Genomic DNA, 25,853 nt, shown 5'->3' with positions numbered 1-25,853 from the left:
AGGATTAGATGCACAAGAGACATGGAAGTTAATCTTGAATTTTCAGCTAGTGCCAGATGAAGAGTTTTTCTTCTCTTAAATAAATTGTTTGTACAGTGTGTTAATGTGAAGCTTCTTCTGAGGAATTCATTCAATCTCTCTATTTCCCTGTCTTCTTAATAAAACCAGATCGACTCAAGTCATTCAATGTCCATCTTGTTTGTTAACTTATATTTTATGATCAAATCCTATCATTCCAAATTACAGGGATACTGTGACTTACTCACCGGTCACAAGTTACAATATTCAGACTAAGACAGGGAAAGACCCTTGAAGATTCGGGTTAGAACTGGTCTTCAGCAACCAATGCCTGTCATAAGTGGTGACTGATTGGATTGGATGGTCAGACTTGCAGACTTGGGTGACATGTCATCTTGTCTCAATTGCATATATTGATGGTCTTGATGTTGATCACTGGATTGTCTTGCCTAGATTTGTTTTTTGACAAACCACCCCCATACAGCTTGAATATTGCTGAGTGCAGCATTAAACTACAAGCAAATAGAGAGGGAAAGAGCTACAGATAAGGAGTTTTGTTCTGTGTTGATAATACCAAAACCATTTCCACTGTTGGAGGAGGTTTTCTTGAAGCAGAGTTAATAGTATGATGCTGAAACTTTCATGAGTAAGTGTTTATGAATCACTAGCAAATAGCCATGACACCAGGTGTACCTGAAATGGTGTACTTATCCTGCCCCAAAAGTGGTTTTCATCATAAATGCCTGCAAAGGCAAGTCAATTGTTCAGATGAAAAACCATTGTATCAAAAGAGACACTGCCTGTTCATTTTTCTTTGTCATCATGATATTATTTTGAAAAGTGCTCTAGTGCTCCTGAAACATGCATAGTTTATTATTACTTGGTAAATCGGAAACTAACTTAGACACAGTGACATGAGTTTTCAAATCTAGTGGTTGAAATGTGTTTGAAAATACCATATAAATGTGGTGCCTTATGGTTTAGCAACCATACCCGTCACAGCAAATGTTAGTGAAGAATTTTTTGTGGCTGTGATTTTTAACTCAACTGATGAAATGCTTGCAGCAATCTCAGAAAGTGGTATTTACTTCCATACCTTTTTCAATTCCCACTTTTGTTACATGGGTGCTCAACTTCTGAACGTCTCATAGATGGCTGTCCAAACTGAGCTCGCCTCAAATATTAATGGATACCCTTTAGATGGAGTTAAATACATTACTAACTCAGTGAGTGGGTATACTGGTTATTTGGACATCGACAAAACACCAGAATTACAGTATATCCCTGGAGCCTGCAAGCAGACAACATTTACTGGAGCAGTGGAAGACTCTGCAAGAATACAATTACAGCAATTATATGCCAGTAGCACGTTTTACGTCTGCTAAAGTGTGACAACTGGTTGGGGGGCCTTTTTCCCCATGTAAAAACAGTTGTTAGATCTCCATGCAGCTTTGGCTGAGGGCTGGAGTTCTCTTGTGATGCATTCATATCATACATGGTGGAATGAAGCCAACTCACACTGATGTTCCTGCCCCAGCTCTCGAGTTGATGACATGGCTTTGTCCCAGACTAGCTTATCCAGACAAGACTCAAATAGTGACCTTCATATTCAATCAGTCTAACATGACTATAAGGGTATCACTTCATAAGGTTCATGATGTTGCTATCATTACTTGTAGCATCTTGCTTGGACAGGTTTGTGTAAGTGGTTGTCTTGCTGTAGGGGTGTCGCGATACTCGAATGTATCGATGCATCGATACATTTTACTGACGTAACGATACGCGATACATGCTTGCGTGTATCGATTCCTATTTTAAAACTTTATCGATTCAAATTTTTATGCTATATCCATCTCCTTCAAAGTCTTAATAGTAAAATTATACGAGACCGCTCCGATAAATAGATGTAGCTAGCTTTACTTAAAAAATAGGTTGGAAACTAACAGCTTTTGTGATTGGCTAGACTATTTTGATGGACCAATCAGCGAGCGCGTACGTTGCCGGTAAAGTAATGCTATGAAAAGGCACGAAAAATTATGTATCGCGATACGTATCGTATTGTGACCTTAAAATCGTGATACTGCGTATCGTATCGTGAGATTGGTGTATTGTGACACCCTATCTTGCTGTACAAGACTGGCTTCTGAAGTGGACATGTTGCCTGTCCATCTGCATTCAACACACATGCTCCATTGGTTTGAGTCAATGTAAATGTAAGGCATTAAAATCCATTTCCATAATTGTAAGAAATCTTGACTGAAATTCCATTGTGGAATTTTAACGATTTTGTTCATGTGTCAACATCTTGCATGTTGGCTCCATCTGTCATTATCACATGCAAAGGCAAGTCACCTGACTGTCAGGAAAAACATGGGAAAACATGAAAGTAAAAGTCAAACAAGGGCATCATTTTGACTGTGGTTTGATGTCTTATATTACCGGTATGTCATCTGCAAGCATTTCCTCCTCAGATATAGAAGACCTGTGATAATAGAATTTGAATTCATTTCCTTGAATGCATCTCTAATGTTCCTAATCCATCTTTTTCGTAAATCAAATATGACAGAAATAGTAATTCTCCCACAAGGCCAAATTTGCATATATACATGTACAATGAATGTTTCTAAACTATTTTTCTAGTCATAATGGAGGATATTCAACCTTGACATCTCAACTGGTAATATCACAATACGAGGATGTAAGAAACGTGGGCAGGCTGAACACAACAGCGTTATGGGTGCTTTTGGTTATGGTACAGCAAAGTTAGTTACAAGAACTTTGTTCTGTTTTAAATATAGTACTTTTAGAGTACCATTCATCTGTTGTCATTTGGTTTAAATATTCTGGAACTCTTTTGAAAATATGAAGTGAAGTAGCTATTCGTTGACACTGGGTTTCATCGAGTCCACTATGAGGTGAATACGACACATATCATGATTGTAGGGGAACAAATACAATATTTGTTTCTTGAATGATGGTATCATGCATACACTGAAGTGGACAAGAAAGTTTGTCTTGTCTCAAACGTTTAAAATTCAAAAGGAATAATTGCATTGTCAGATAGATATGTGAACATTAGCGATTTAAGGCGTAAGTATTGTGTCCTATTGTTATTGTCCTTTATATATCACGTGACTAGCCATGGGTCTGTTAAGTACTGTGGGTACCCCAGTGCTACTCGGGAGCCTCCTGACCTAAATACCTGAAACGACAAGTTAACCCATCCCAGCCCTACTACTACAACGTAACAAATCAATATGAAACAGACACATCATATCCCATAAGGAAATATATATGTGTGTGTAAACCAATTAAATGTCAGTAATATAAATATTTCACGTGTATTTTTCACATGTAGGAAAGAAGCTGGTGTAGATATGCAAGTCTGTTATTAATGACTGCCATCAAATTCATGTAGTACCATTGGTATTTACAACTAACTAATTATGCAATTAACGTTTCAAGGTTGTTATAATGTCGTCATAAATTATTACAGTCAGGATTGCCTGTTGACATTTGTTTTCTTGGAAATTGATCTTTAAAGTTGCATTGGGTAGCAATCCTAACCATGCCACCACTGTTGGTGTCAGTGCAGAGTTGCACCTTTGGGTACCCCAGAAACCTGAAATTGTTGGATAATGTGATACCCTGTTCGCTCTGATGTGAGTCTAGGTCTATCCGCACCCCACCCGTGCTTGTATCCTTAACCAGAGCAATAATTGTATCTGACCTCCATCGCTTTGGACTTTTCTCTCACATAAAAAAGCTGATATGCTGGGATACAGGTGATATATTGTTCAATAGGGAATCAAACCCATCTCACTCACTCAGTCCTTCAATCTGTAGCACATTATGCTATAACAGGCTTCATGCTGTACTAGGGGTCACAGTGTTTCAAAACTATTCAGTTAGTTGTTCAGAGTTGCTTCCCTTAGCCATATCAGGAGCTGCTGGTTGTGAGTCAAATGTCCTGAATGCTCATTGGTATCACCAGATCTGATGTGTTGTGTTATAAGTAAAATACTGCCCAAAGTGGCTTGAAACCCTGACTCACTTACTTTGGTTTTGTGAATGATGCACCAGGAATGTCATGTTTGCTGACAACCTGAGCTAAATACAATGAATACAATTTGTAACTATATATCTTCATATATTGGAAATGTAATTGTTCTTGCATAGAAATGTGCATAAAATATGAAAATAGCATACTTTGTGTAAATGTCTTTTGTTTGAAACGGTAAATTGCATGGATGCACACTTTGTGTTCATGTTTAAAGGTAATGAATCTGTCTCGAGTTGCAACAGTTCAGCGGGAATCCTCTCTATACGGCTTTATCTAGTGCATGTGCTAACAGGTTATATTTCACAGCGCCAATCACATTTGCTAGACGGCCATGATATTCAGCAATAAGCCTCATGTCATATAGCCCAAGATTGATGTGTCTTGTCCTGTATAAAGTGTCACATCTCAATTGGGGGAACCATGTTGAGATCAAGGGGATTACCACCTCAAAGCATGTGCGATAGCTCTTGATGCATTAGATACCTTTGTCCCCAGCAGTACAGATGTGATATTCTTGGTGGCAGCTCTGATGTAACCATCACAGAGTCCTCCATCATAGAACATCAAGGGGGATCACACAGAGGTGGTAATGGCAACAGCCCATGTGTCACCATTTCTCCCTTACTTCAGAGTCATGGTCTTGGCATTTGCTATGGAAATGTTCACTCCTCGTGGTTCTCTGGCAAGGGTCTTTGGACTTTTTGTTGTATCAGGAATGTTTGTGAGATGATCCTTGTTTGAACACTGCTGGCAGTTGAAGGTCATGGTTAGTTTTGCAATTATCTGTTCAGAAGCACAGATAATTTGTGACCAAAGCTACTTGACACAGGCTGAGGAAAAGTTGTTTCATGTTGCAGTGTCTAATATGCTGGTTTTCAAAATGGCAGCCTGTAACTATTTGACTGGGACAAACCAGTGGATGATAGCAAGAGCTACAACCAGGTCACATATTTAGACACAACCAACCAGGTCACGCATTTAAACAAAACCAACCAGGTCACGCATTGAGACAACCAACCAGGTCACACATTGAGACGCAACCAACCAGGTCATGCATTTAAACACAACCAACCAGGTCAAGCATTGAGACACAACCAGCCAGGTCACGCATTGAGACAACCAACCAGGTCACACATTGAGACGCAACCTACCAGGTCATGCATTTCAACACAACCAACCAGGTCACGCATTGAGACACAACCAACCAGGTCACAAATTGAGACGCAACCAACCAGGTCACACATTTAGACACAATCAACCAGGTCACACATTGAGACGCAACCAACCAGGTCACACATTGAGACGCAACCAACCAGGTCATGCATTTAAACACAACCAACCAGGTCACACATTTAGACACAACCAACCAGGTCACACATTTAGACACAACCAACCAGGTCATACATTTAGACACAACCAACCAGGTCACACATTGAGACGCAACCAACCAGGTCATGCATTTAAACACAACCAACCAGGTCACACATTTAGACACAACCAACCAGGTCACACATTTACACACAACCAACCAGGTCACAAATTGAGACGCAACCAACCAGGTCACACATTTAGACACAATCAACCAGGTCACACATGGAGACGCAACCAACCAGGTCACACATTGAGACGCAACCAACCAGGTCATGCATTTAAACACAACCAACCAGGTCACACATTTAGACACAACCAACCAGGTCACACATTTAGACACAACCAACCAGGTCATACATTTAGACACAACCAACCAGGTCATACATTTAGACACAACCAACCTGGTCACACAGTGAGACACAACCAACCAGGTCATACATTGAGACACAACCAACCAGGTCACACATTGAGACACAACCAACCAGGTCACACAGTGAGACACAATCAACCAGGTCACACATTGAGACACAACCAACCAGGTCATACATTTAGACACAACCAACCTGGTCACACAGTGAGACACAACCAACCAGGTCACACATTGAGACACAACCAACCAGGTCACACATTGAGACACAACTAACCAGGTCACACAGTGAGACACAACCAACCAGGTCACACATGACATCTTAATGAGCCAAGTATGGGGTACTTGGGACCTATCCTGTTGTCTAATCCTCATGGAATACCCATGTCAGTTTCTGAAATGACAACCTTTTTATCGCATGCAACCATTATTCACATTAATTGCAGCATTCATATTGTGGTTGGAATTATTCATGGAGAATATGGTTTCTGAATGTCAGTAGTTCACAGCTCCAATACCTGTGGTAATATATCATTTGATAAATATTAATCATCCTGAATGACTAATGCACTGGAAGATGTTTGAATTATTCTCTCCATTGAATACCCAGGACATCTTTTACTCCCAGGTGTGGACAGGCTTATGAGTGGATAGACTCTATCAGTGTTTTTCATCATTACAGTAATTTCCTGTCATAACCATGCTGCTGTAACATTCAAATCTCAAGTGAAAACATTTTATGGCCTACTTTTCATGGAAGTTTAATTGTGGTTGTGGTTGTTTTTCTGACATTTCAAACACATCATGGTGTCCCAATTGTGTAGATTGATGCTCATGCTGTTGATTGCTGGATTTTATGGTTCCAACTCAATTATTTATGTACTGACACCATATTGCTGGAATATTACAGAGTGAGGCGTTGAACAACAAACCAACCAATCTGACATTTCAAACTCCTAGTGACTTAATACAGCATGTTGATACAGGTCAGGTGTAAGAACATTGGATACATGTCTTGGACTGACTGACTGATTGAGTTTGGTTTTACGCTGCTTTTAGCAATATTCCAGCAATATCACGCCGGAGGACACCAGAAATGGGCTTCACACATTGTACCCATGTGGGGATGTGGGTCTTTGACGTGACAAGCCAACGCTTTAACCACTAGGCTACCCACCACCCTACATGTCTTGGAAGACAATAATACAACACCAAGTCCCCAAGTCTTGTAACGACTTCATGATAGGACAAAACATTCTCCTTCAGACATTGTTTACTAATCCCTCTCTGTTTTTTTCCAACAATTACACTGTTGAGTCATTGGTCGTTCTTCTTCAAATGTTCCATTTTCCACAGCTTGTTTCAACTGAATTCTTCCTCCAATGATCAAAGTAAAATGGTCCCGATATATCTGGATAATGGACACCTGGATGATCAAATGCGGTTTTCTAGATCTTTTGTAAACAGATTAAGAGTAAAACGTTTTGCGCTCAGTCAGTTTAAAAGGTATGTGGCTCTTAATCTGTCTATGAAGTGTTAAGAGTTTGTAAAGTAGAAGGTCATGTACAACTTGTGTTCGGAATATTTTTATTTGTATAGGTAACATACATAGAGAAACAAATAAAGGAACACAGAAAAATTCAAGTGTTCCTTTAATATTTTCTAGTTTTCATCACCAGCTTTGAATAGCGTTGTGGTGATAAAAACTGGATAAAAATAAAGGAACGCTTGAATTTTCCTGTGTTCCTTATTTGTTTATCTCAGGGGCGGTGGGGTAGCCTAATGGTTAAAGCGTTTGCTCGTCACGCCGAAGACCTGGGTTCGCATCCTCACATGGGAACAATGTGTGAAGCCCATTTCTGGTGTCCCCTGCCGTGATGTTGCTGGAATATTGCTAAAAGCAGCGTAAAACCAAACTCAGTCAGTCAGTCAGTGTTTATCTCAGCATATATGTTTTATGATGGCTTTGTTTGATCATGATAAAATTAGGTGTGACGTGCTACACAGACATTGTACATACTTGAATGGTGGCTAGTGTTTAAGAAAGATTAGTCTGTCTCACAGTCCCTGAACCACATTAATTTCCCTACTGCCAAGCCCTCTCTGCGCGCTGCTAAAGCCCTAAATAAAGCAAGTCTAGATTTCCTCAGGTTCTGAATCTCTGGTCTCCCTAGGGCTCCTTTTCAATATAAATGGGCTTGTTTGTTACTATCAAAATTATATATATTCAGAGACTAAGCCTTAGTCTAAAGAAAGATGTGCAGTGGTTTGTGTGATTAGCAGGGAAACAACAAATGTTTGTAACATGTCTGAAAACCCAGAACAGGAATATATTTTAGTATGATTATGTACTCAATGAGGTACATCTACATCAGCGGTTGTGGCATCAAATTTCGCAACATCGTTGTAACGAAGAGATGGAGTTGGGTGTGTCAAGGATTCCTCCCACGATTGTATACACATGTCAGAGTCTATAATTGACTTCAGGAAGTGCCCTGTGGTACAGCAACCTTTGCAACGGATGAGTTCATCTGTTTAGCTTGGCTGCTGTAGGAATCCCAGTACAGAAAAACAGTGTTGAGTTTGTTGAAGTGAGTGCTAGCACAGTATTTGTAAACAGCATCTATTGCTTCACGTTTACTTCTACTGAAGTACATATTGCCATTTCTTAGGTGTTTTGATTAATTTGGTTACCTGTCACTCCTGTCATGGAGGTGTAGGATTAACCACATATGTACAGTATTCTTATTAAATGTGGGTGCTTGATGTTTTGGATGTTAAAATGTCCTCAGTGTGGTAGACTTTGTCATCCTAAAGTGAGGTGTGAGTGCGTTGACTATTGTTAGTCAGTGTCAGAGTATGGGAGTTATGACAATACTGAGACCACTCTTTGAAAGAATATCCAGGCTAGGAAGCTTTTCAGGTTAGTTTCTCTCTTACAGGGTGCCTCTAGGCAGGATATACGCAGTTGTGACATTACTAAAGCAAATTCAGTGCAACAAATTTCATGCAAATGAAGTTAGTTTGTGGACTCTGTTGATCTAGTAGCAGATATAAATTACACACAAATAAAAATCTGAACAACACATTAGTAATTACCGTGTCAATCACATAAAATCATTGTCAAATTTTCCGATTTACTTCTCGGATTAATGAGGATTATCATGTGACTGCGTTTCCCTGGAGTGTTCAAATAGGTCCTAAACATGTTAAATATCATAAATCATGTTGACCATTGTTCAGCTAGATGTTGGCCCACTTTCTGAAATCAGTGCGCTAATTGGCCCAGTTTTTCGAAAGCTGGATGCATCTCTGCTACCTGTTGACGATATAACCTGCTGTGGTATATCAGGAATGCAGTGTGGGAATAGAACACACTGCCTCACTTACTGTAATATTTAATCAGCAACACTACAACATCAATCAGGCCCAACTAGTTATGAGCCAATGTTATGTGCTTGCATTTTTATCAAACATCAAGTCATTTTTATCAGCAACATTTCAGACACTAACTGTCAGCATCTATTTGAAGATTTGGATCAAACCTGCCTCTATGGACAGGGCTATTAACTGTTAACTCTCTTTTTGGTATGCCCTCGAGTTCTTCACAGAAGGTTATGAAAGGGGGAGCTTCTCTGTGGCCTTTATCGTGATGGAGTACAGCATGCAGCAATAGCTTTTAATGTGAGCCGGATCTGTGTCAGGTTGTTATGATGACCTCTGAAGACTGGAGGCAACTCATCTTGCAGAGTTACGTGTCCATGACAAATGCTGTGAATCATATCTCCCCACATTTAGCTGGAAATACTTGTATGTGTCACGGTGACATTACTCCTGATGTCTGGAGTCCTTACTTTGATTTCATTGTCCAGTTGGTGCTGGTTATCTCATGGTCGGGCAGTCACAAGTAACCTTTAAGTTTCCATTATCAGAGAGTTCAGAACCTTGTTGAGACCTGTCTCTGTCTCCTCGGGAGCTGAGATAGACATTACTGGATCCTATGGAGGGGGAATACTGGAATCTTGTATATTGAAATCCTAATAGCCTTCCTGCGTGATACCATGTTAGATGCACATGTTATGGACATTATTTTGTTGCTAAGTATAAAGTATCATGTTGATATTGGAATAGTTTCAGAAAACTTTTTAGAATTTTAGATACCTGGCAAATTTGGCAAATCAGGGTTTGTGTATGGTTAGATATATACGCGGTGGCCGCTAAGGCGCCAGGCTAGTGATCCAGCGAGGTTGAGGTGTCGGGATCGAGCCCACCTGTGACCGGGTGTAAAAACCTTGGAGTCAACTTTGTGTGCAGACTCTTTCAGTGTTGTCACAACCCCTAGTGTACAGTACACAACCCTGTGCACTTAAAAGAACCCACGAATCCGTTGGTATTTGACCAGATGGTGGCCACATGAATACGTGCAAACACCTAGTTGCGGGTACAGCAACGTGCAGTGAACATGGACAAAGTACTGTGACTATGTGTCCCAGTCCACCCAGCTGTGAATGGGTACCTCGTTAGGATGAGAAAGCCACAATAACTCGGTGCACCTAGTGGCTGCAAGAGTTGTATACTCCACAGGGAGTTGAGATTGATAATGCGATGTGCCGTTGAGATTGACATCCAATGATGGAGGGAAAAAATACGAGCGCCTTGAGCATGCACTAGTGCGTGGATATGTGCACTATTTAAATATCCTATAATAATACTCTGTTTGTCAGTTCTAAATGGTTTTGTATTTATCTTCAGCTTTAGTTCAAATTCATATGTCAGATAATTGAATGGCACTCTTCTTGACGTTTCTGGATGCAGAGACAACTAGAACAGAGATGCAGACATCAGAGTCACTGGAGTAGCCATGGTGAGTGACAATGTCAGATTAGGATGAACAGTGCAGCAGGGCTCTATTATTTTCATTAGATGAAAGAGGGTTGTCATGGAGATAAAAACTTAAATGTCAACTTGACGGAAATGTACATTTAAAGATGACAAGTTCTTCAATATGACTTTGATATTAGGTTGACGGTGATGTGGATTACGGCAATTATTTCTCTTTGTGGACTTGGTTTAAAATTTGAAAAATTCATCTCAAAGATGAGAATGTTACCAAATTGAAGCCACAAGTCCAAACTGGAATGAAGTGAAAAATGAAGTGAACTAAATGTATGAGAGGTGACGTCTCGTATCTTGCTTGTTGAGGAAAGTTATTTTCTTCACACTACATTTCAGTGTCATTATGACAGTTTTGCCAAGTGATGATGTATCGGTTGGCATGATCGATTGCCAAAGGTCACGGGTAGGCTGTTTCATGTCTTGTTACACTTTATAAACACATTGTGTAGCAGGGATATTGGACTACTAACAGGTTGACATTTGGTTTAGAGGCTTAATATGCCATCTGAGTCAGACTGCTGTCACCCTTCAACAAGCCCTTGTAATAGAATCATGGAGCTGTCAGCACCCCATCAGGAGCCCTGGCATTGTGCAGGTGTACTTGCGACGCTTGTCATCTAGACTTGCGTAATAAGTTGTTGTGAAGACACTTCACTATAAACCAGCAGAGACAAAGCAGTCTTAATGCTATTACTTCCCGGAGCTTACAGAAGTCATATTGCGAAAGACCCGTGAAGATCCTAGCTAGAATTGATCTTCAGCAATCCATGCTTGTCATAAGAGGTAATCAGGTATTCAGAATCGTTGGCTTAGTTGACGCCATGTCATCATATCCTAATGTGAAGATTGACGCTGGTGATGTCAGTCCTGGGATTGTCTGGTTCCGATACCATTATTTACAGAGCGACATCATACAGCTGGAAAATTGTGGAGTTCAGCAAACAAAACCAGAATACTAAGCTTGTTATGACAGTGGTCTGCTGTAGTGTATGTAAGGAAGAATTGTTTGATAAGTATTTCTTAGAAGATGATGGATATACAAGTAGACAATAGTTTATGTAAAGCAGCTTCTTTATAATAGACATAGGTCCTTATTCTGCTGTCAGTCAAGAAGATGTCATCTATAAACCTTTGTGTTCAGTGATATAAGCTTAAAGCTACTGAACAAAAATATAAATTATGGATCATGAACATTTTCTAAATGTGAGACATTTTTCACATCCTTATTCAACAGTTTGTAATGTGACTTTAGGCAAATTAGTTTGTTAAAAATTGCCTCTGTTCACTCAGGGCGGTGGGGTAGCCTAGTGGTTAAATCGTTGGCTCGTCACGCCGAGTTTGAATCCCCACATGGGTACAATGTGTGAAGCCCATTTCTGGTGTTCCCCCACCATGATGTAGCTGGAATATTGCTAAAAGCGGCGTAAAACCAAACTCAGTCAGTCAGTCTGTTCAGTCAGCAGTGAATGGGTACCTGGTGGTATAAGATTGTCATGTGACTGTAAACCTTCTCGCACCTTACAGGCATCTTGGGTTAATAATGTCCATTATGTTGTAAGGGCTTAGAGCATGCCCGTGTGGGGTGGAGTTAGCACTGTATAAGTGACCTTATAAGTTATCCTTACAGGCTGCCATGTTATGGCTTGAATATTGCTCCTGTGAGTGTTAAACAGCAAACAGACCTGATACCATGAACTTAACAACCTTTCGTGTCTTTCACTATCAGAAAATCTTACTTTGTGGTAACTTTAAATACATGATGAATGCAAACATGATACTTGCTGCGTTGAATTAATAAATTCTAATAACTAATTTTTTTCTACTGTAAATATTTCAAATTCAGATAATGCACCAAACTTCATGCCTTTGACTTGTGAACTTTACAGAAACATCATCTCTGGCACAATGATGGGATATTGGTTTATATTTAATGGTACGTTTTTAAAAACACTCTACATCAGAACTTTCCAAAAGCAGTTTATCATGGTACCATGGTGTTTTGCATGTCAGGTTTTTTCCTTATCCAGACAACTGAGATGAAAGAGGAACGAAGCTCATCTCCAGGAGTGCAGACTTAGAGATGGAAACCCCATCAAATGCTATTTCGTCAACCAATTTTCTTCTCTTTTAAGTAGAGTGTGTACAGCTACATGGCTTTGGGGACAGTTGGTATTAATTAAGTCAAATGCCAAAGGTGTGCTGTCAGCTAGTGATATGAACAGCATGGCTGGTTAATTTTCTGCAAACAAAATTGTAGGTAGGAAAGAAACGGGGTTTTTTCCTGTCTTTCTTCCTGCCAAATAGTGTTCAGAAAATACCCAGATGTTTTTTTTGTAAAGGACAAGCCACTGGATCTCAGCTTTATAATACATCATGCTGTCAGGTGGAACATACTGTGGCCCTGTTTGAAAGTTAATAAAGAGTTGGCATGGAAATTGTTTCAATCAATTATTGACAACACACAGTTTTTGTTTGAACCAAGAATTGATAATCAATAAGATATGGAGAGGTGTATTTTCATGCCCCCTGACATTTGTAGGACGTGGGTGAACTAACCACTTTGATAACACTTGGCTCACAAGACAAAGACTTTTGTTTTCTCAAATATATTTTTTGCATGAACAAGTTGAAAATATTTTATTTATGATTTTTCTTTGTATGTCTTTGGTTTTCTGCCAACTTCATGCCAATAGAATCATTGCAACGATAGGCCACATAGAGCAGATATTTTGTGGGGAAGGCTGTGAGGCCATTTGTTTGAGATCCCTGAACATTCAGATTTGATCCAGGTCATTAGCAGTTCATGCTTGTCATCAAAAGACATCAAACAGGATAAGGCGGTCAGACTTGAGGGTCATCGCACCCCACTTTCGTAGATTGATGCTCATGATGTCAATCACTAGATGTTCTGATACAGATTCCAATGAGAAACTGACATTATGTATTGCTGAGTTCTGCCTTGAACAAGAACCAAATGAAACTGTGATCGAATTTTGATATGTGGCCATTCCTTAAAGATTATAAGGTGAACACCCTTCATCCAGGGCCCACCTGGAAGATCGGGGTTAGAATTGGTCTTTAGCAACCCACGCTTGTAAAAAGCGACTAACAGGATCAGGTGGTCAGGCTCACTGACTTGACTGACACATATCATCGTATCCTAGTTGCATAGATCGATGCTCATGCTGTTGATCACTGGATTGTCTGGTCCAGACATGATTACTGACAGACTGTTGACCTATAGCTGGAATATTGCTGAGTGCAGCCTAAATCAACAAACCAGCCAACCAATCATCCAGGGTCACAGGGGTCCAGGGTAGTCCCTGAATATATATATACTATTCATAGTAACAAATAAACTCATTTATATTGAAAAGGAGCCCTAGTGAGTTGGGAGATTCAGGACCTGGGGTAATCTAGACTTGCTTCATTTAGGTCTTTAGCATTGCAGGGAGGGCTAGGCGGAAGGGAAAATAATGTGGTTCAGGGACTGTGAGACAGACAAAGGTCATGGACAGCGTTCCTGTCCAGAACAAATGTATGTTTTGCCAGCATGACAGACAAAAGTCACAGGGACCCTCCACCTTTATGTTGAATTGAAGACAACATGGGATAAGCATTGTTTTAAGTTGGCTTTGTTCACAATTAGTAGACTTTATTGGGTGGAAACATCAAGGAAAGGTAGCCGACATGTTGTGTGTGAGAATCAGTATTTCCTGTATCACAGAGCTGGACCCTGCCTTGTTGCCATCGATCTGAAGACACTGGTCATTAGTGCTGGTCATTCTGTCAGCTCCCTCCATTAACACTGATCCCGATGGAAGCTTGGTGATGACTTAGTCTTAGATCTGTCAAGAGATGTCTGTGAGAAGGTCCCTTCTGTTTGCAGTGGTCGACAAGGACATTATCATCACTTTGGCAGACAGCTTGTTTTTGGTTTTTATATATGGAAGATTAAGAAATACAGTGCATGGCAGTGCCTGTCATTTTTGTTACTGTATGTTTTCTTTTGAACTATTTTAAAAAATCTAGTCTGAATTCAATTATGTCAAAGTTAACATAAAATCTAAAATTTGTCTGGAGGAACGATTATTCTTGTTATATGATTATTTTTCATGAAATCTGCATCACTTCAACACTGACAAATGTTTATTTAACTTCAACTCAGCACTGACAAAACTTAATTTATGACTACTGCTTACCTTACATGTTCCAACAAAATCTGTAAAACAAGAAGTTATGTTGGTCTGACCCAGTGTTAACACTGTTGGGACTGGCTCATACTTTATGCAAGCTAACACAGAAAATAATCTATTTAGCACCTTGATCCTTTGATAAAACATCCCTTTGAAAGCTCATGGCCCAGGGTAACCAGTGCTTACTGAATGAATCAACATACAAATTGTCTCATATATTGAAGATGGGCAGCCCTAATCGGTGACATCAAACCAATGCTAGTGGCACAGCAAGTCCTCAATGTTCACTACAGAGTTGTGACCAGCGTCTATTCCTGATGATACTTTTGAGATGTTGACTGCCTCCGTGGTCTAATGGATAGAGTGTCTGCCTGGAGAGAGGAAGGATACTGGTTAGATCTTTGGTTTTGTCATACCAAACAGTTAAAAGAACATAGTTGTTAACCTCTCAGCAGCAAGGGGATCACTCACTCAGGATCTTGTCAGCTCCTGTCAGTATGCTGTGTCTTGAGTGTCAGGATCATGTTAAAACGTTTTTTCCTTGTGGGCTAGAACTATAGAACACACATGCACACACACTCACATACACATATACAACACCTTGCTTTTCCTCGAATCACCTTCCATTTGAACCATGGCTCAAGATTTTCCTTGGCTTTTCCTCTCCAAGACTGAAAATATTTTAGGCCATGATGATGGCAAAATATAATGCAAATCCCTCACACTGATTCCTGAGCACCCTCGTGGTGTAGTGGTTAGAGCGTCCGCCCTGAGAGCGGAAGGTCGCGGGTTCGATCCCCGACCGCGTCATACCAAAAGACGTTAAAATATGGTATTTGTTGGTCCCTGCCTGGCGCTCGGCATTAATGGGTACAACAAGGACTGGTTGGCTCGGAGTCAGTATAATGTGTCTGAGTGGGATATTCATGCTTCACTGCGGCATGGTATCTCAGTGGGCTAGCACTATAAAACCAGTTTCAGTCTGGGCTAGTACAAGCATCCGCACATACACATACACACGCATGCACGTCGTCTTATGAGCGAAATATTCTCAAGCACGATGTTAAACCCAATTTCACCTCACCTCACCTGAGCACCATATCTGTCAGCTTCATCTCAACGATGTGACCCCATTTGTTGATGCAGATACCCCAACAAGTGTGTCGCACTATAGTGAGCCGTGATGTCAATTTGTGTCAAATTCAATAGCAATATCCTGAGCTATGTGACAGAAATTATCTCAAATGAGTAATGCAAATTATCTAAGTTGTACAGTCTGGGCACCTTTGCTCGATGGTCGGGTTCCTCTCTATGATCGATGTCCCCATCTCTATTCATGACACATCGATACAGCATCCGATACTGATGATTTGCTTTGGAAAACTAATTTCCTTGGCCTCTCATCCTTAAGGAGATAGCTTGCTATGGTCCCTTATAGGGTCTTTAAATGGTCGTAAATTTGTTCAGTTTAAGCCCCCATCTGATTAGGCAGCTGCAGAAGAGAAACATCTTTGTTAGAAACCTTGTCTTCTTTGGTCTTGTATCACTTTGTCAATGAATACAAGTCAGTGTCTAATGCTTAAAGTGCCAGTGCCGCTAAGCAAGCACAATTACCAAAATGTTAAACAATTGCAAAAAGCTTTTTTGATGTGAGCAAGTTATCAGTTGTCATGTTCAACCGGAGCAGTTGACTCTGCAAACCTTCCGAGAAATACTGAGAAATCATTTGGCACCTAGTTAGAGGACATTAAGTAGAAATGATTTCGAATCGTTTCTAGAAATGGTCATCTTGGGAAACTGTTTATTGCAAATGAGGTGTGAAATGTTTTTCTGATTCATTTGGTTCTCATGTTGCAGAGATTGAAGCATCTGAAATAGGTATCCCCAAGTGTTTTGGTTTTCTGTGGTGTGTTACTACCTGTTTTGTGTTTCTGGTTCATTAATACAATGTGTATTGTACATAGATCAGATCTGACTATTCTAGTAGGATACCATGGTATGACTACGGGAAGACTTGGATTTATCTTTCCAAGATGAAATATCATTTTGAAGATATGAATTCAAGCGAGACTGAATTGAGTTTTTATGAAGGCTCATGTTTAATAATTAATCGGGCTGGTAATATGCTCCTGAACTTTTAATAGGGATAGTGAATAATGGTGACCTTCATGGACCAATAACTTGAAAATGATATCTGTTTGGTGTTCCATCAATAATGGGAATATCCTCTCAAAAGATATGCATTACAGTGAAGCAGGAGAATATGAGGTATTTAACAGCATCTGTATGTAATCATTGTATGATTTAAACATAACGCAAAGGTTTCTGACAAGGACGTCACATATATCACCTTGCTTGGATAGTTGTTTAAGACCACAGTTGCATATATTTATATAGAGTGTGACCTGCACAGGATTCAGTTGTATGGTGTCACATGACTCCAAGTATTATCTCTGCTATTCTGAAATCCATTCAATTTTCTTGACTTTTTATACCAAAATGAATCTGTTTCTGCAGACTGGTTATTAATCAAACTGGTTATTGCCTGGCATTGACTTAATCAGTTTACATCCATACAATCCTTACACGATCACTAAGGCTTACAATTAATAAGTGATATGATTTTTGTGTGAATTCACATAACCGAGGTGGAATTCATGGTCCAAATGGTTACCAATGGCTGACACTAGTGTTGACAATGGTTAGGCTCTGAGATGGGGTCAGCTTACCCTCACGGCTTTGGATGTTGGTCATGATCTCTGTTTATGGTTTGTGTGGTCTAGACTCCATTGTTTACATACCGCCACAGGGGGCGGTGGGGTAGCCTAGTGCTTAAAGCGTTGGCTCGTCACGGCGAAGACCCGGGTTCGAATCCCCACATGGGCACATTGTGTGAAGCCCATTTCTGGTGTCCCCCGCCGTGATATTGCTGGAATATTGCTAAAAACGGCGTAAAACCATACTCACTCACTCACTCACTCACTCACATACCCCCACAGTATTGCTGTTTTACACAACTTTCAGCCACTTTAAACTCACTACTGGCAATAAGTATCCAAAATGACGACAAAGTAGCTTACTTTCAAAGACAACTCAGTTTAGGAAATTACAGGAAAAATACAGGAGAATATTTTTTTCTGGCCTGTTTCTTTGTTGCTGAAAGAACAAATGTTAAGCCTTTTGCAAACCTGTAGAAATAGTCAGTACTAATAATAGACAGCACACCTGTTGAGCCCTTTGCCGACCAGTGGAAATAACCTGAGTTGAAAATAGATTTGAGTTGTTGTGAGTTGTACTGCCGAGCTGCAGGTGTGTCGAGAAGGTCATTTCATTTGCATTCATGATTTTTTTCAGAGGTGATTTAACTGGGTTTTACTTCACCCAAGTTTCAGTTTGTATTGAGACTTATCCTTTTAGTGTGCTGCTAAATCCAGCTTTACAGGTTTCTGCACTCCATGGTTTAATTAGATTTTTCATTTGTGTTCAATGGATTTCATTGATTTGTTTTTTCCCCCGCCACGTTGGATCAGTTCTGCCGTACCTCCCGAACTGCGCCCTTCTGCTGTGAGGGAAATTTTTTCTAAGTACATGTGAACTACTTGCTTCATACAAAAACTTGAAATTTCAGTATTCAAAGGCATTCAGTGTCATTCTGACTAGTTTATGGACGTATTTTCAAGAAATGAAAAAAATATTATTGAAATTTGTTTTGGCTCATTTGCCTCATCTGTAGTCCTTAATCCTTTACTTGATGTAGCTTGTAAGGCATATTAAGAAAATGGGCCATTTGAGTTGATAGTGTTATAAGCATCGCTGTTGCACTACAACATACAGATAAGCCCTTGCCAGTCTTCATGGGTCCTAAGCACCATCACTAATGTAGCTGAAACACACCTAAATGTTCCAAATACTTATTGACTAAGTACTTATTTCATGTCATTAGCCTGATATTCTGCATAGTTTCATTAACCTTGCCATCTTGGAACGGAGGTGATTACACTGTTCCCCGGAATATCAGCTGTGTTTCCATACAGTAACGATGTCCAGTAAAGATGATTAGATGGCTTCTATGAATGGAAGACAAGTCTGCAATATTCTTCACTGGGTTGTCAGTTAACACCAGATGAGTCTATCACTGTCTCAGCCTCCTGGAAGACTATTGTTAAGCAAATTGTAGGTTTCCTTCCCAGGTATCTGATTAGACTACCTCTTAACTGCAGCGACAGATGTAAATTTATATTCCTGACTAGGAATTATTGTCGCACAGAAAATTCATGATTTGCCCTGCATTTACTTTCATCAAGGAGGTTGGCATCTCCAACCAGCATGAGATGGTCCAGTTATCTTAAAGCTTACCAGTTGGCGCTTCCATGGAAACCTGTGATTGTGGGTTTGAATCCCTTGTCAGTCGATTCTTCAGCACCATACCCATGTTCTTGGGTTTCAGGGACGGTGGGGGTAGCAGAGTGGTTAAAGCGTTCGCTTATCACGCCGAAGACCTAGGTTCGATTCCCCACATGGGTTCAATGTGTGAAGCCCATTTTTTAGTGTCTCTCACCATGATATTGCTTGAATATAACTAAAAGCGGCATGAAAATTGCTCATTTACTCTTGGTTTTCAGCAGAGTGGGAAATAGCTGAGACCTGCATTCCGACAACCTTCTCATCAGTCGTCCCTGCCACTTTTAGTTGAGATACTGCGTTATAACTGAAATAACATCCAGAGAGGCATTAACACACTCACTCACTCACTCTTCCACACACACACATTATTCTTCAGGACCGCCATTATCTTGATTACATTGTCCGAGTGCAGAGTCTCACCAGTAGATTGCTCACCAAGGAGGGTTAATGCCATTCAGCAATAAGTAAATGTTCCTCACCTGTCAGATTGGCTGTCATGGAGCGGTGGCCAACATCTCTTGAAAACCTAGAACCCAAATCAGTTGGTGGTCATCTGATCAATTTTACCTTCGAGACTCTTTACTGAGCAAAGTGACCAATAAATCTGAAAGCTGAATGAGGTTGGCTCTGTGAAGTTATCACAGTCTCCATCTCGCTAGGGTAAATATTGCCACACGAATGGTTGATGTCTTTGCTATAGCATTGGGTCAATCTTTGCAGAGTCTGCTTAGTTTGTGGGGCAGATTTGTGTAATCTGTGGACTTATGATCACTGATTGCTGAAATGATTAGATGGACAACAAATGTGCAGTTTTGTAGACTCATGTTCTCGGCAGGAAATATTTCTTGATTGGTGACTTGATGATTTCAGGAGGGGCCTATCTAACTAAGTCAGCTCAGTTTGATCAAATCTTATTTGACGTAATGAGGTTGGAAAATCACTTAGAGCATGCATCAAATATTTCACAGCTTTAAAAAAATGTTTATGGCCATAAAGATCCTTCATTGCTGATAGATGATGCCTGATATGGAATCATGAAAATCTTTGCTGAGTCAGCTTATTTTCTGAAGCCCATTTGTTTCAATCTACCAGGGCCTAGATTTTCGAAGCTCTCTTAGCGCTAAGATGGTCGTAAGTGCCATGCATTAACATTAACTTACGACTATCTTAGTGCTAAGAGAGCATCGAAAATCTAGACCCAGGTTCTTACAAGTGAATATTCAGATGATTATTTTGGCTTCTGAGTGCACAGAAAAACAAAGCGAAAAGCAAAGATGTGATGTGCAACACTTTTTTTGTTTCGATAGGTCTAAGTAAGTTTGTAAGTCTACTTGCTGCACATGCAATTTAGTTTTTTCTGTCATGTAATTAAGAATCGTGACATGAAGGAATATAGCATCTGTATTGAGATAATGTTATTGGCTCCCTCTAAGCAGAATGCTGCTGTTGCCAAGATAATGAGAAATGAAATGCATAAATGTGATGAGGACGGTATGTGTTCTATCAAACAAGCTCATCATTGGCCAGAATCATGCAAGTTGTGTTACTCATCCGATTCCCAGATGATAACCATTAATCACATAGAGTTAAAGTCAGTTTTGAGGTGTATTTTCTTAAGGTGAGTGAATTGATATTTAGTGCTGCATTGGCAAGAACAAAGCCATAATGTGGCAAGAACAAATTATGCACACAAGTTTTAGTAAATACAAGACGTTTTTCAAAGTTTATTCTCTTTTGACAGTTGGCTGCTCCAGTATTTCGAAATGTTCTAAAAGCAGTGATGTATGTTAAAATATAGAGCTCTGTTATTTTTAGGCGAGTTTAGAATGACCAGTCCCCTATTTGATATTTTTACATGTTTAAAAGTAAATGTCCTACATGAAAAAATAGATTGATGTTATTCATTTCTTCTTCTTCCATCAAGTTAAAGGGAACATGTTTTAAATGTCTTTGATAAGTATTTTACTAAAGATCAAAATCTCATAGATGATTTTGGATCGTGTTCAATAAAGCATAATTGGCCACAAATATCCAAATAGACACTTGAAACTGTACCTTAAGTCTGTAACCATGGTAGCAGGTAGCAAAACATCTACACTTTTCATAATCACCTAACATCCATCATGATCACCTTACACTTTTCATTGAGTCTGTGAGGTAGCCTAATGGTTAAAGTGTCCGCTTGTCACGCTGAAGTCCCAGGTTTGATTCCCCATGTGGGTACAATGTATGAAGCCCATTTCTGGTGTTCCCGCTGCGATATTCCTGGAATATTGTTAAAAGCAGCATAAAACCATACGCACTCTCTACACTTTTCATGATCACCTTAACACCTGCAATGATCACCTTAACACCTACCATGATCATCCAACACTTTTTTTTATCACCTTAACACCTATCATGATCATCCAACACTATATGATCACCTTAACACCTATCATGATCATTCAACACTATATGATCACCTTAACACCTATCATGATTATTCAACACTTTTATAATCACCTTAACACCTATCGTGATCATTCAACACTATATAATCACCTTAACACCTATCATGATCATTCAACATTATATGATCACCTTAACTATCATGATCATTCAACACTATATGATCACCTTAACACCTAACACTTATGATCATTCAACACTATATAATCAACTATCATGATCATTCAACACTATATGATCACCTATCATGATCATTCAACAATATATGATCACCTTAACACCTGTCATGATCATTCAACATTATATGATCACCTTAACACCTGTCATGATCATTCAACATTATATGATCACCTTAACACCTGTCATGATCATTCAACACTATATGATCACCTTAACACCTATCATGATCATTTCATGATCACCTTAACACCTATTAGATCATCCAACACTATATGATCACCTTAACACCTATCATGATCATTCAACACTATATGATCACCCATCCAACACTATATGATCACCTTAACACCTATCATGATCATTCAACACTATATGATCACCTTAACACCTATCATGATCATTCAACACTATATGATCACCTTAACACCTATCTAGATCATCAAACACTATATGATCACCTTAACACCTATCATGATCATTCAACACTATATGATCACCTTAACACCTATCTAGATCATCCAACACTATATGATCACCTTAACATCTATCTAGATCATCAAACACTATATGATCACCTTAACACCTATCATGATCATTCAACACTTTTAATGATCACCTTAACACCTATCATGATCATTCAACACTATATGATCACCTTAACACCTATCTAGATCATCCAACACTATATGATCACCTTAACACCTATCATGATCATCCAACACTATATGATCACCTTAACATCTATCTAGATCATCCAACACTTTTATGATCACCGTAACATCTATCTATATCATCCAACATCATATGATCACCTTAACACCTATCATGATCATCCAACACTTTTATGATCACTTAAACACCTATCATGAGTATGTTTATGACATCATAACAACGAGACGATTTTGACGGCAATGTTTGTTTGTTTCAGATGGCAGTCGAGTGGCGAGGTCTACCACTATTGATATATTGTTACGCTCGGACTTCAAGCTGCTCATCAACGAGGAGCAGTTTACAGTCAGCCCACCAGAAACACGTAAGGACGGAGAGAGAGCATGAGTACATTGTGTGCCTCACTTTGTGATTCCAGAATCAATAGCACTTTATTTACAGACCTGGGTGGTGACTTCCAGGCGCGATACTAAGGTGTGATTTCTACAAGGCCAAGAAGAGATGGATGAATCTCACGACATGTTTTGACATTTCGCAGGCATTTAGAAGTTAACTAGTAGAATGTTGTCCCACACTAATTATTTTATGTTCGATAGAGTATACAGCGTTATAAGGGACCAGTTGATGATAGCATTTTCCTGGATTAGAGAGGGAAACGAAGCGGATACTTTGTGTCTCAAGGACTAAGAGGGCGGTGGGGTAAGCTTAAAGGTTAAAGCATTCGCTCGTCATGACGAAGACCTGGGTTCAATTCCACACATGGGTACATTGTGTGAAGCCCTTTTCCGGTGTCCCCCGACATGATATTGCTGGAATATTGCTAAAAGCAGTGTAAAACCAACTCACTCACTCACTCACTCACTCACTCAAGGACTAGGCTATGGTATTTGTGACCTTCACTTCCCACACGTACCGACCCAATATGTGGACTGTGATGAGAACCTTGAACTTTGAATTTTGAACAACTTGGATAATTTTGCAGATTACATATATTTTCTCAAATTTGTTTATGTGCAACATAGGCCACTAGGCTTTCTGATACTGGTTAGCTTCGGCTTGTTCTTCACCAGTGTACATTTTTGTAGGCTGGCCCAAGGATATGGTGGCATTTTGTTTGAACTACAACCTTAAATGTGACTTTTGGATAGTTCTATTGTTTTAAAAAATCTCTTTTTTTCCAAAATCAATGGCTACAAAGGATATGGTGGCATTTTGTATGAACTGCAACCTTGAATGTGACTTCTGGATAATTCTGAAAAAGTAAAACAATTTGAAATGTCCAATTCTGTTTGAAAGCACTTTGATCGTTCTTTTAGACTTTGAAAGAGTGATAATTGCCTTGAAAATCCCGTAAGAAATCCTTGTGTTTGTGTCTCTGGATCAGTGTATACTGTTAAAGGGCATCATTAACACCACACCAACAGACTACAAATGATTATTTCCTTGTGTCCCATCAACAGAACCTTCTTCATGTTTAAAACCTGCACATCAAGACAGTCAGTCAGTCTCTAATGCCATGGAATGAGCAGTTGCGGCTTGTGTGTGATTTGCGAAATGTAAACTGAAGTGCAGGTACGCCTCCCCTGACAACCACAGATCCTCTTAGCTGGAATATGGCTCCACCACAAATGTCATACGCTAAACAGGAGCTACTCAGGTCTTCTTTTGTGCTCCCTGTTTGTCTGTATCAAGTCACACTTGATCTGATGGCTGCGTTTGTGTCATCTGCAAGATTGTAAGAAGGAATTGTGAGATCAGACAATATGCCGAACTGGTGGGTTGCCATAGGAATAGATCCTAGTTGTTATGTTTCCAAAGTATTTTCTCTTGAATAATTCTGACATTTGAGTCACAATCTTTGGATTTAGAGAAGTTCCGTTTAAAATAGAGACTATCTGAATGTTGGTGTCTAAGTGAATTAGCTTAAGGTATATAGTTACTAATAGTTCCAAGTAGTGGGTATATTTCATGACACATAGTAATTGGATTATTCAGTACTAATGTTTCTTCTAAACAGCTCTTGAGTTTATTTGGCATGCTGATATACATGATAGATATGAAAACTAATACTGGACACCTTTTTGAATAATAACTGACATTGTCTTTTTTGTCATTTCCATTAAACATTTATAATTCTTGTTATTTAATTTATGTTCACAACCTTCAAAGTTACTTTCCCACCTGGGGCAGTGAGGTAGCCTAGTGGTTAGATCATTTGCTCGTCATGTCAATGACCCGTGTTCGATTCCCTAATGGGTACATTGTGCGAAGCCCATTTATGGTGTTCCCTGCTGTGATATTGCTGGAATATTGCTAAAAGCGCTGTTAAACCAAACTCACTCACTCACTCACTCACTCACTACTTTCCCACCTACTTCTATATTCCTTTGTAATTTGACAATTGAGCATACCATGGTACACAAGCCTGATGACTTAATGGTCCTTCACTGAGTATTTTTATCAGTATTAGGAAGGAAGGAGGAATAGGTCTCCAGTCCAACATGTTTGATTCATACCAGTCGTGAGGGTATGATGCTTTATGATCTGACTCCCTGGCCTGAGACTCTGGTGTCAGATACAGCTCAAGGGCATCACTGTTGATATTGCAGTCCATGCTAACATTTGAATGAAAGCCAGACAGAAGATGAGAAATGTTTGTGATGAAAACCATAAAATAAATATCAAATATTAGTGAATTATTTATTTAGGTTCATTCGAAACAGTCCAGAATCCATATTGCAAACCGGATGCAGTGTTATTGTCCCCTGGATGATGATTGAATTGGAAAGGTGGTCATGAGAATGTAGCTCCCTTGCAGATCTTCACTGCATGAAATATGGTGACTGATCGATGAATATTATGTGTAGTTGTATTGACATCTCTTGCTGTACCTACAATGCACCATGTGGTTCCTTGGACTGGATATTTCCCCTGGGTTTGCAAGAGGAGCCAGCAGTCTAGAATGATCATCTTCTGGGTAGTCTTACCCGTGAAGATCCGGGGTAGAATAGGTGTTCAGCAACCCATGCTTGCCCCAAAAGGCGACTATGCTTGTCGTAATAGGCGACTAACAGGATCGGGTGGTCAGGCTCGCTGACTTGGTTGACACATGTCATGGGTTCCCAATTGCGCAGATCGATGCTCTGCTGTTGATCACTGGATTGTCTGGTCCAGACTCAATTATTTACAGACCGCCCCCATATAGCTGGAATATTGCTGAGTGCGGCATGAAACTACA

General features: G+C 39.7%; 1 protein-coding gene across 1 annotated transcript in view; it reads left to right on the top strand.

Moving 5' to 3' along the window:
* The window catches only part of LOC124275065 (calcium uniporter protein, mitochondrial-like), a 113,240-nt gene that overhangs the window by 69,829 nt on the left and 17,558 nt on the right, over window positions 1–25,853 (top strand). The window contains exon 4 of the mRNA XM_046710538.1: window positions 22,875–22,979. Coding sequence (XP_046566494.1) covers window positions 22,875–22,979 — 105 coding nt within the window. The remainder of the gene's footprint in view (window positions 1–22,874; window positions 22,980–25,853) is intronic.

The sequence above is a fragment of the Haliotis rubra genome, unplaced genomic scaffold (assembly GCF_003918875.1).
Source record: "Haliotis rubra isolate DU_JTF1 unplaced genomic scaffold, ASM391887v1 Scf198, whole genome shotgun sequence".
Lineage (NCBI taxonomy): Eukaryota > Metazoa > Mollusca > Gastropoda > Lepetellida > Haliotidae > Haliotis > Haliotis rubra.
This window is presented reverse-complemented; position numbering and strand designations above follow the sequence as displayed.